At 44.8% G+C, this 12,966-nt stretch overlaps 1 protein-coding gene across 1 annotated transcript; it reads left to right on the top strand.

The window, feature by feature from the left end:
* The first annotated feature begins 7,745 nt into the window (after nucleotides 1-7,745).
* LOC129339471 (vomeronasal type-2 receptor 26-like) lies at nucleotides 7,746-12,366 on the top strand. Its single transcript, XM_054994051.1, has 4 exons — nucleotides 7,746-7,834; nucleotides 10,303-10,483; nucleotides 10,771-10,897; nucleotides 11,471-12,366. Exons 1-4 carry the CDS (start codon nucleotides 7,746-7,748, stop codon nucleotides 12,364-12,366), a joined length of 1,293 nt encoding a protein of 430 aa, XP_054850026.1.
* Nucleotides 12,367-12,966: the final 600 nt, after the last annotated feature.

The following is a 12,966-nucleotide window of genomic DNA, read 5'->3' as shown; positions in this document are numbered from 1 at the left end:
TTCCTCCAGCTCTTTTTTTACGAAATGACCCCTGTCGGTGCCACTGCTCATAATATGCCATTCCTCTTCTGATCCCAGCTTGAGTCATGGATAGGGGCTGTGTCCATGATTGTGTGCCTGAGCTTCACACCCTCTCCCCATTGGCTAGTCATCTATAGCCCAGTCAGGCATTTTTGTCTGTGTAAATTAAGCAGTCAGGCACCCTGGGTGAGAGCTTTGAGTTCTTTATTTACTAAAATACAATCACCATCCCCTAGAGCACCAGATCATTGGATAATTATACTGAAGCACTAAAGGGTGTTACAGAACTAAGAGAAAGAAGCTCAGAATATGGGGCAAAGAGATTTTACTTAACATTTCCTTCCGTGGAATGGACTCAAGCCTGTTGGGACACTGACAATAAAACACACACCTGTGTTCCTTGGTCCTGGATTGCACACTTCTGATAGGATCTTTTAAGCCTCCCTGTATCACCTGAGAGGGTTTCACATTATCCTATCACAAAACTGGGAGTAACATGACATCCCTTCTCCTACTGTTTAGCATTCTCTCTCCAATCAAATTAGAGTGCTTATCCCAAAAAACCTTCATGACCGAGCTCAGGCTATCGAAATAGCCATCTATCTTGCCCTTTTCTGGCAGGCAGGCACATTCAATCTGCCTAATTGTTTCTATAAAGGAAACTTGTCTCCTCTCAGCTTACAATCTGAGGTATATTTTCTCTAAGACTGGGGCCTCTATGAATGGTAAATTATACTGCATTTCTCTGTCCCAAAAGAGGGACATCATCATCCCTTATGACATTTCTGTTACTTGCGTTCAAACTTCTGAGATTTTTTTTTCATGAAATCGTTCATATTTCCTATCTTATTTTCTTGTCTCATGGATTTCCCATAGTTTTGGAAATATTTGCACACAGAGGATCAGATACACAACTATATTGTGTAAAATACCTTCACTAAAACCTGAAAGATAAGTCTTTTGGAGGATTACTATACATTTTTATTTTTATGGAGCCTCATAAAAGAAAGACAGGAATCACTGCAACCCCAAATATGCTATTATTCCCTGCCCCCTTTCAGATCTATGTAGTTCTCACACTCTGTTCATGGGATCCCAAACTCACATAGATGTTAAAATGTAGAGAGCTGGATGCTTTGATGTCAAATTTTTACAGGAAGATGAAAGGGAGAAGAACATTGTAAAATGTTGCATAACCTTGAGAAATATCGTTTGACTTTTTTTATTTCAGCATAGTGACAAAGAATTACCAACACATCCTGGCCTTGGTATTTGCTATTAATGAGATCAATGAAAACCCCAAGATCTTACCTAATGTTTCCTTGGGATTCCACATCTCGGAGAGCTACTTTAGTGCAAGACGGACCTATTACACTGCAATAGACCTTATCAGCTCATTTCATAGTTTTGTCCCCAACTTTAAATGTGACATTCATAACAATCTGATAGCAGTGATTGGAGGATTAGGTTCTGAAGTATCCCGCCATCTGGCAACCCTTTTGGACATCTACAAGCAACCACAGGTAAAATGTGAAAATGGAACATGGAGTGTCCCAAACCGTAAACAGTGCAATTACAAACATGATTCAGATATAGCTTTCAGAATCTTTGTCATGACAACATCTGTTGAACTTTAATATCCTTTCTAAGCTATCTGTTCTTTCTGTTTTTGTTTTTTTAGTTTAGCTATGGTGATTTTGACCCTATGGTGAATGATCAGTCTACTTCATTTGCTTTGTACCAGATGATTCCAAATGAAATCCATCAATATAATGGGATTGCTCAGCTACTACGACATTTCAGATGGACATGGATAGGTTTACTAGTCATGGATGATGACAATGGAGATTTTTTCCTAAAGAATATGCTACCGATACTTTTGCAGAGAGGTATATGTTCTGCCTTCGTAGAAAGAATGTCCACTTTTAATTTTTTTACAGAATACTTTAGTGTGCAGATCCGTTGGCAGGAAACATATGAAGCTATTATGGGAAGCAAAGCCAGTGTTATTGTTGTCCATGGAGAAACCAAGGCCATGATGTGTTTGAGGGGGCTGCTCTACCAAGGAGATTCTTCTAACAAAGCATTGTATGGTAAAGTGTGGATTATGGCGGCTCAGTTGGATTTCTCAGCAGTGTCCATTCATAAGGGCTGGCCTATACAAAGCTTCCATGGTGCTTTGGCCTTCACAATTCACTCCCAGGAGGTACCAGGGTTTCATACATTTCTTCGGAACTTAAGGCCACATGTTGCTGAGGGAGATGGCTTCATCCAAACATTCTGGGAACAAGCATTTGGCTGTTCTTTTTCAAATGAGGAGTTTAATGAAGGAAGCTGTACTGGAGAGGAGAGGCTTGAGAGTCTTCCTGGACCCTTCTTTGAAATGAGCATGACTGGTCACAGTTACAGTATCTACAATGCTGTCCATGCTATTGCACATTCTTTACATGCCATGCAGTCATCCAAATCATGGGTCGAGTTAGAGAGAAGGAATCTGCAACATCAGAGCATTCAGCCATGGCAGGTACCAAAGCTTCATCATCAAGACAGAGCATCCAAAAATATGCATGCATAAGATCTGGATGTATCTAGAATACATTTCTTGAGCACCAGATTTTAGAAACACTTTGAGATGCAGTCATTCCACTTCAACTCCCAGTATTGTACAATTTCAGCGTATAATTTGGCATGGATACATGTTTCTCTTATACTAAGTTTTAGATTCCTGTGGAAGCTAAAAATGCAGCAGTATGTGATTCACATTTTGCCTTCTGTTATCCAATATGTCCTTCCAAAGATAATTTTTAAAAAGAATTTGAACTCTATTGTGGTAAAATAACTGTCTTTGTAAGCAATCCTAATTCATTGAGGGTAGTTGTTTTGAACTCCAGCTTTCAGCTGACGTGGTGTTGTTTCTTCATTTCTTTTTCTTTGTTCACGTAGCTCCATCCCTTTCTGAGAAACATGATGTTTAACAACAGTGCTGGTGAAACAGTGTTTTCAAATAAGAATGGGGAATTTTCAGTGGGTTTTGATATTATGAATATGGTCACATTCCCAAATAACTCCTTTGTGAGAGTGAAAGTGGGGAAGATGGATCCTTGGGCTCTTCTAGGAAAAGAATTTGATATCAATGAAGACTACATTACATGGCACAATCATTTTAATCAGGTAGGCCACTGGTTCATCCATTAGTTTAAATATGGAAATATTGTTTTTTAAAATTCAAAATTGGTATAGAATGCTTCCAAAGTATTTATTTTCATGCTTTTGAAAATATTTTTCTTATCACAAACTATTATCTGAACCTTAATGGCAAGTATATACATCTTAATTAAGATTTCAAGCACATTGTATTTTCATGGATGATGAGATGGAGAGAGATTTTCCCTATTCTATAGGGACCTTGTGATTTAGGGACTGAAATTCAGGAATCTATAATATAGTTTGGGCCTCAGTTTCTAATGCCTTGGTGAAGAATAGAAGATTTTTACAAAAGCATGACACCACCTGCTAGATCCCCCTGAGGAAATAGGAAATAAACTTGTACTTTTGGTAAAATAATAGATTGCATCCAAGGGGGTCTGTCCTGCTAAGCAAAGAATTTTCCATAGCAAGTATGAGAGACTCCCCCCTTTCACTCTCCCACTATGAGGTAGATCCCCCTCCCCCAAATTCAGTTTGCTTGCTATGGTTGAGCGGTCCAAGTAGGTGTTGTTCCCTGTGGTTTGAAAGTCTGTTTGTCCCACCCTGACAGTCAGATATGATTTTGGCTCATTAGCCCAGCCCAGGAAGTTGATGGGGTGAAACAGGAGCCATCTTCCTGAAGACTGTATAATATTCAAAAGAAAATTAATAGCTTTAATTAACAGACAGAGATAGGATAAGTAGGGAATAAAAGTGCTGAGGTAAAATTTTGTTGGTATGGAATACACTTTGAGTAACAGACAAAATGGTTTCCTTAACACTTAGTTTCTGATGTTCTCGGTTCTTATCAGTGAGAGGTATTTTACTTAATACTTTATTTACAGCAGCAGTGTTTCTTCACAGAGTTTTCCACGACAGCTCCCGTTTCCTGAAGTTAGTTAAAACCATTTTCCCTTCACAACATACCCAGGTTGCTCCTCAGAGGCAAACCCCCTTTTGAAAATGGACAGGAATTAATCATCTTCTCCTAAGAAGTTAAAACATTTCTTCTTTTGGCTTGAAAGGGAACCTAACCTACTACCCAATCTCTCTTGCCAAAACACTCTCCTAGTTCTATGGTGTCTCTTTCAAGTGAGCTTCAGCTTCTGCTGACTCTTATACTAAGAATTCTTCAATTGAATTCTTCTTCAGGACAGTGCTATTACAGTAAAGGAAAAAGTTTTCTTTTCCCTCACTCCAGATGGGAATCTATCAGACCTTCTCTGTCAGATTCACTCACAAACTCTCTCTGAACAATCCTGACAGAAATAAACTGTCAGCCCTTCATCTGGGTTCTAACCAACCAATCAGAGAGGAGGGAGCAGCTTGGCACTCAAGCTCCCCATTCCAGGCAATAGATAACTCTTTCCCTCCCAGCTTTCTGATGGTGATGTGCTTAAGAAACATGCTTTTGAAGATCAGTCTGTCACAGCAGTATGAGTCGTTCCATTAGAAGTTCTTTATTTTTACTCTAATAGAATACTTTTCTATGCTACAACAGAATCCACTGGATCAGAGACAGTGTGTTTTACTTGTTCATGCAAAATGACAATAATTTTACTTTAGGCGAGTGATAATATTACAACTGTAACACCGTTATATCATCCATTAAAATTTTAAAATATTACAATATCAACTAGGAATAGTCCAAAAAAGACCTCTTTGTTCCACATAAAAACTTTGATGAACCTGATTGCTGTTTTGCTTGTTTATTTGTTTGTTGCTGTACGTATATGTATTCATTTCTCACTTGCTCAGTGCCTTCTGATTCCTCTCCCATCTGAGAGTTCATTACTCTTGATTTCCTTGCTAAACTTACATTCCATACTAAACACTGGCGGTGGGCACTGACCAGATAACAGACCAAAATTTTGCACAATCTGGGCCGGTTCAGCAGTTGCAAGACAGCGGGTCGTGGGACGTGTTGTTTTTCAAGGACGCAATGAAATTTGGCTGGTCTGTTGGTCCATTTGTCTGTAAAACCAGACATCCTGATGCCGGGTAATCAAATCTCTAGGCAATGTAGGAGCTACCTGCAGACTTTCTCCCACCCTTCAAACACACCAATCTTAGCCCTGAAAAGCTTGCTAGGCAGCTCCAGCTGCCCACTCAAGAGCTCCCATTATTCTCTATTTAGAATATAAGACACAGTCGTGGGGCCACCCTTTCACTTTCCAGCCCGCAGTTGCCGAACGAGGAACTGTTTGCTGCGGAAGTTCTTTTTGCTTTGCATGTCACGAGATGGAGTCTTGGGGCTTGTGCTGCAGCGAGGCCTGGGCAGCGAGCTTATTGGGTTTTCTCGGCTGAAGGCCCAATCTTCTGTTTAATAATTTTTTCTTTCAATTCTTATTTGCTTGTTGGGCAGTGGGCTAGCCAATGGCTGTGCTGCAACATTGTCTCAGAGTCTCAGACAGTCTCTTTTGGTGCGAGGCAAGCTTCCTCTGCTGGGAACTCACTCTTTGTGTTCAATATTTTTTTTCTTTCCATTCTTACCTGCTTCTGGGGCAATGGGCTAGCCTAGGGCTGTGCTCCATTCCAGCCTCTGAGCTGCAGTCAGTCTCTCTGGGTGCAAGGAAAGCTTCTTTGGCTGAGGGCTCACTGTTCTTTTGTTTAATGATTTTTTCTTTCTATTCTTACTTGATTCTAAGGTGGTGGGCCAGCATAGTAATTTTTTAAAGGATTTTTTTTTAAAAAAACTTTCCACTTACAAACTTCATTCCTGTACAGCACAAAATTGTACAGTTATTATAAAATTGTACAGTTACAATTATTATAGTTATATAATCAACATTCAGAATGGTAAACATTCTCTTTAAGGGCTCTGTCCTTCCATAGTTTTAGGGCTGCAGTCTGGCCAAGCCTGTTGGGTTTCCTCCGCTGAGGGCTCACTCTTCTGCTGTCTCCCTCCCCACTTTCAATTCTAATTTGTGGCATTGGGGAAGGGCTCTGCCCCAACCCAGTCTCAGGGCTGCAGTCAGGCTCTGACCGGGACCAAGCTTGTTGGGTTTCCTCACTGAGGGCTGAGGGTTCACTCTTTTGCTGTCTCCTTCTTCCCCCTTTCAATTATAATTTGTGGCATCGAGGTAGGACCCAGGGCTGCAGTCAGGCTCTGACTGGGACCAAGCTTTTTGGGGTTCCTCAGCTGAGAGCTCACCCTCCTGCTGTCTCCTTCCCCCCTTTCAATTCTAATTTATGGCATGGTAGGGGTCTGCCCCAACCTGGTCTCAGGGCTGCAGTCAGGCTCTGACTGGGACCAAGCATGTTGGGTTTCTTCAGCTGAGGGCTCACTCTTCTGCTGTCTCCTCCCCCCTTTTCCAGGTGGGTTACTTGGGAAGGGTACCCTTCTTTTGCCTTCTGTTCTGTTGCAGCCACCCCATCATCGAGGCGGAGGGGGAGGGGGAGAGCCATCACCGTCATGTTTTTTGAATGGGAACAGTTTCCCTCCTCTACGGGGCCTTTGTATTGATTTTCTCAACGGCAGGAAAGGCATCTATTCTTTTTTTTCTGTTCCGTCACAGTTGCACAATCTGAGAGGTGGGTTCTGATGATGGCTACTTTTTCTCAACAGGGGAGGCATCCTCCCTTCTCCATCTCTCCAATCAGGAGGCTGTTGAGTTGCCTACCCTGAATGTGGAGAAGGCATCCATCCTTTCCCCTTTTGATTGTGGGCATCATGTTGCTGAGGTCGGTTAAGGCTGACCTAAGAAGGGAGACACACTGGGCTCTGCCAAAGAGACTGGTGGGATAGATATTGGTAGGGAAGGCATCCATCCGTTCCCTTTTCTATCATGTTGCTGAGGTGGGTTTTGGTGGATGGGAGGCACAAAGGCTTCTGTTTTGAAGAAACCATCCCTTGCTAGTGAAAGACCCACTTGGCTAGGCCCCAGAGGTTGGCCCCAGAGGTTGCCACAGGGACAGTTGGGGACAGATATTGGTGGGGAAGGCATTCATTTATTCCCTTCTGCTAACACCAAGGAGGGTTCTGCATGTGACACCTGCTGCTTCATAGGGAGCCCTCCTTTAATCCACATCCCTTTCCATGGGAGCAGAAGCACTAGTCCTGGTGCAGATGGAGACACTTGCTAGGAAATGTATCCTATCCAGTGTAGCGCAACTTACTTCTGAGTAAATATGTGTAGGATCAGCCACAGTCCTACGTACAATAGAATTCAGCAAAAGTAACTTCAAAATACAGCATTTGTTTCCTTCTTTTGCATCGAAGCAACAGTCTTGTTGAGGTGGGTTCTTTGGAATGTTGTAGCAATTCAAGGTCCCTTCTCTCTCAATCCTCCATTCCCCTGCTTCAAAATGCCCATCGTCCATGACCGCGTCCCACTGTAAGCCAAGTGGACAAGTTTCAGAGGAGGTTGCTTGTCCAGAACCTTGCTCTGACCCTTCTGCAGTGTCTCTATCAATGCCAGAGAGAGGGGACAATTATCTTGGTGTTTACAGTCAGTTTGGGAGGTTAACCCACCACTTGAGCCCGTGACCCCCTGGGGGTAAGGAAGGGAGGAGGTCAACAGGTACACAAGGAAGGGATGAACACCATCAACATGTCCCACACCCAGGTGGCCACCCCCACAGAACTGGACCCCATGCCCCCCTGGAGGAATCACCTTCCTCCAAGGTAGGGAAAGGGACCATTGTAGTTCGTCGCAGGTAGTTGCATCCACCGCATTGTGGAGATGGGTCCCCAGTGGTCTGCTACATCAGCACATGCAGGGCAAGAGCAATTTCAGCATTGCCCTTGGGTCTGCCAGGGGAAGGCTTCCAGGTTGTCCACCTTGTTGTTGAGGTGGGTTCAGGGGAGCAACAGATGCATCCCTGAAAGTCTGCTGACAGGCACATTGGATCCACATTAGCTCCACGTTAATCCTTTCACCATGTGGTGTGTGTCCTGAAACAGTGGGGCACCATCAACACCCATCTCACAAATGTGGTGGCTGACCCCCAATCAGAAGAGAGGGATATGCTGGGGTCATTGACCCACAGCACTTTAACCGGAGGTGACAGGCTCCTGTAGTGGGGGGCTAGGAAGCCCACAACACCCTCCCTTGTTACTGACTTTCCTTTCCCTTGTGGACACCATGTTCACAGAGTTAAGTTTCCTCTGTGACTGCATCATGCCCTCAGAATAGAGGAGTACCAGTCTCCCTCCTTCCCCCAGGCATGGGGAGGGGTGTCTCCAAATAAGGGAGAAGTAGTCTCCCTCCCCAAGAAGGTGGCCACACCCCAGTCACAAGGGAGGGTGTTGTGGGCTTCCTGGCCTCCCAGTGCAGGAGCTTCTTGTCCCTTGCAGACACATTTGCCAAGGTGGGTTTCCTCTGTGATTGCACCCTCAGAATACAGGAGCACAAGTCTCCTCCTTTCTCCCAGGCACAGGGAAGGGTCCTTCAGAGTTCAGAAGCTCAAGTCTCCTCCCTTCCCCAAGGCATGGGGAAGAGTTATTCCAAATAGGGGAGCCCAAGCCTCCTTCCTGCAGGTGCAAGGAAAGGGTCCTCTTGAATAGAGGAGCACATGTTTCCTTCTTTCCCCCAGGCATGGTGAAAAGGGGTGGCCATTGAGGAAACCCACCTCAACAATATGCTATGGCCACCCCCTGTCACAACAAGGGTGTTAGGGCCACCCCACCCCTACTACAGGAGCCCCTCATCCTCAGGGGAGGGAAGGGCGGTGAACCTCTGAAGCCTGCCGGGCCCATGAGAAGGGGGTGGCCACTGAGGAAACCCACCTCTATGACTTAGTGTGGCCGCATCATCACAAGGAGGGTGTTGGGGGCCACCCACCACTCGCTACAGGAGCTCATCACTCCTGGGAGAAGGAAGGGTGATGAACCCCTGAAGCCTCCCAGGTTTATGAGGAAGAGGCAGCCATTGAAGCAACACATCTCTCTAACAAAGCGGCGACCCCCCAATCACAAAGGAGGGTGTTGGGGCCACCCATCTCCCACTACAGAAGCCCATCAACCCCCAGGGGAAGTAAAGGCGGTGGGCCTCTGACTACCTCCCAGGCCCTCAAGAAGGGGGTGTCCACCAATGAACCGCACCTCACCCTGGTGGCCGCTCATACAACTGGAGCCCATGGCCCATGGGGAAAGTAAGGGAGGCAGGCAGCACTTGACAGCTTGCCAGTCACATGAAAAAGGGGCGACCACCATCCAAAGAACTCATCTGCTCCAGGTGGCCACCTCCCAGACATCAGGCAAGGTGTTGTGGGCCACCCCTGCTCCAGGATCCCAAGGGCCAGTAGGCATCTTGCAGTGCTGGGATGAGAAGGGTGATTGAACTGCTCCGGTGGTTATCTGGTTGCCATGCACAGGTTGCTCCCCCTCTTGACTGTCTTCTAGGGGCCTCTTGCTCCTAGAGGCTGCCACCGCCTCCCCACCAGTACAGCCTCCGTTCCTCCTCACAGCGGTCTGGCTTCATCCATTGATGGAGCTCCTGATTATGGAATGCATTCCTGACTTGCAATGGCGACCTGCCTGGCTGTCCACATCTGCCTCCTCCCAATTTTGTTCTGTCCCCCACCAAATCCTCATTTTCACCCTCCTTTTCACGTGTGTCCCTCAAGATATCACCCCCCCCCAGAGTTCTCCTGTCTTTTAGTCTCCTCATGCCTAGGTCTACCTCCTCATGATGATTGTACTCACTCCCAGAGTCAACACCTCCAACCTTCCCTTGGGCAGCCCAACGGGGAGATTCATATTTCCCCTAGGAGACTCTCCTTTCCCCCAGGGATCCCCTCTGTTCTGTCCTGTACAGTGATATTCCTGTCTGCCCAAAGAAATCCACTCCCTCCCCCCAAATATAAGTTACTCTCATAGACTGTCTCTGTCCTTGTGTCCTTTCAAAGAATATTCTTCCTGCTGTCTTCCCCAAAACATCTCCTTCACTGTCCCCTCGAAGAGTACTCCTCTCCCTCCCCATTCCGGCCCCAGAGCAGGTTTTTTGCTCCCAGGAACTGCCATTCAACTCTGGGGGCCATGATTCCATTCTCAGAGGAAGATGCTCCAACTCCACCTCACATTTTCACTACAACTTTTGGGTACTGCAAGCGTCAATTGGCATTTGCAGCTCCTATTCTCTGTACTGAAAGTTTCCTGGAGGTGGCTGCTTTGGAGGTCTGCAGCTCGGAGGTGGGAACTGCAATCTTGGGCAACCTTGGAGACTGGCTGGAGGAGAGCCTGTTGAAGATTCTCTGCAGGTTTGGTGTCTGCGAGTGTGAAGGGGGCAGTGCAAGGGCCCTCAGAAGTGATGGACCACAAACTGACAAACCGGTCAGTGAATCGGGGTGGGTCCGTGAGTGGTCCATGAAAATTGATGGACCACGGGCTGACAGTTCATGAGGTTTTCCTGGTCCATGCCTACCTCTACTAAACACCCTTTTTCCTGGTGGGTCCTGAGATTTGTTCTAATGCTGGAAGCCATATCTTTCAAATACAGAAAACCTCTGACACTGATTTTGTGCAAGAATGTTTTGTGAGACAATTGCATCATTTATCATGGTTGGCAGCAATACTTTTAAGTGTAATAAAAGCAACTTAAAAATATTTTATATCAACAGGTGACACCACTTTCTCTCTGTAATGACCACTGCTATCCAGGCAATCAAAAGAGAAAGAAGGAAGGGGAGCCATTTTGCTGCTATGATTGTGTTCCATGTCCAGAAGGGAAGATTTCAGACCAGACAGGTAGAATATGTAATGTATTAGAGCAATAGTCCATGGGCAGGACCCTAGGCTGTATCACAGCATCCCTGCTACTGGACTGTCATCTCCTATATAGTTGACAATCTTTTTAAAATACTTTTTGGAATGATCTGCTGAAGCACCAAAAATTGTGTAGGGTAGTTCAGGCAGTTCTTAGAGCTACCTTACACCACTTTCAAGTTTTCCCTGGAAATGACACAGTGGTGCAGAGGGTTTTAAGTTTTTTCTCCTATCACAGTTTTTTGCATTATTGAGTAACAGGAGGGGGGGGTGTCCTCCACAAAAGGGATTGGCAAGCCTACTGTTCCCCATTGCATTTATTTTTTTCTGTGGATTCATATAATATGAAGGAACCATTGTTGCTAAGATCTTTATAAGACTGTGATAGACAGTCTTTGTCAACCAACATTCTGCAGATCCATATTGAAAGAAAAGCACAGGAGATTACTCCCACCGCACCCAAATACATAGCTGTATAGTGAAAGGAACCAGCTTTCTCAATGGTAGAAAGCAACTCATGAACCATCTCTGAAAGTGCCTCTCTTCTTTCCCCAGACATGGATTCCTGTTCTCCTTGCCACCAAGATCAGTATCCAAACTGGAAGCAAAATCAGTGCATTCCCAAGGCAGTCATCTTTTTGTCTCATACAGAACCTTTGGGGATCGGCTTAATGGTTGTTGCTTATTTCTTGTCTTTGATCACAGTTTGGGTGCTGGGGACCTTTGTCAAGAACCACAACACTCCTATCGTCAAAGCACATAACCGGAACCTCAGCTATACCCTCCTCATCTCCCTCCTGCTCTGCTTCTTTTGTACTTTTCTCTTCCTTGGCCGTCCTGAGAAAATGATGTGTCTCCTCAGACAAATTGCTTTCAGCATTGTCTTCTCAGTGGCTGTGTCTTGCGTGCTGGCAAAAACCATCGTTGTGGTTCTTGCGTTCATGGCTACCAAACCAGGAAGCAGGATAAGGAAATGGGTCAGTAAAAGACTGGCCAACTCCATTGTTCTTGTGTGTTCCCTTATTCAGGCAGGCATGTGTTGTGCGTGGCTGGCAACCTCTCCTCCCTTCCCAGATGCCGATATGGACTCACAGATGGAAGAAATTGACCTGAAATGTAATGAGGGTTCTGTGGCTATGTTTTACTGTATCTTGGGCTACATGGGCTTCCTGGCCCTGGTCAGCTTCACTATGGCTTTCCTCGCTAGGAAGTTACCTGACAGCTTCAATGAAGCCAAATTTATCACTTTCAGCATGTTGGTCTTTTGCAGTGTTTGGTTATCCTTTGTTCCAACCTACCTAAGCACCAAGGGAAAATATATGGTAGCTGTAGAAATGTTTTCTATCCTAGCTTCTGGTGCAGGACTGCTGGGTTTCATCTTCTTCCCTAAATGTTACATTATTATTCTGAGGCCTGAAATTAACAAAAGAGATCTGATGATGAGAAGATAGAAAAGCCTTACATTTGAAAATTGTTCTTAAATAATCAACGATTCTACCTGAATCGTCTGTAGAATAGAAACACTGAATTAAACAGAGGCCTCCTCTATATGCTCACTTACAGCAGATTTTCTGGGTATTTGGCACTCAAGGACTGGATCCACATTGGGCTTATGTAATTCCACACTTAAGGGAGTTGAACTGAAGTGGTGTCTTGTTTTTTCTGCTGCCCTTCTGACTTTCTGACTTCAGCAGTTTTGTCAGTGTGATGATTAACTGAGCATTTGGGAAGAAAACTTTAAAATATTAAGTGGGAGTTTCCCAACATTTGATGTTATGATGTAAACCCCACTCACTCCCCCACTGTGGGACAAATTTTCCTTCTAAAATGATCAAGATTGCTTACTGTGGCTGGGCAGCTTCTAGTCACATGTCTCTGGGTATAATTTAAAGATATTTTTGTCCTATACTTTAAATAATATATTTATGGTTTATATCCCAGTCTTAAATACTTGGTAGGGGGAGAAGCAGGAGCCCACATTGTCTTTAAATGAAATGGAACTAGAGGGTGAGTAAAGTTCTAAATGAAACAAGTTTATTAAACAAGTAGGG

The sequence above is a fragment of the Eublepharis macularius genome, chromosome 12, assembly GCF_028583425.1.
Source record: "Eublepharis macularius isolate TG4126 chromosome 12, MPM_Emac_v1.0, whole genome shotgun sequence".
Lineage (NCBI taxonomy): Eukaryota > Metazoa > Chordata > Lepidosauria > Squamata > Eublepharidae > Eublepharis > Eublepharis macularius.
Note: the sequence above shows the minus strand (reverse complement) of the source record. Positions and strands in the feature narration are given on the sequence as shown.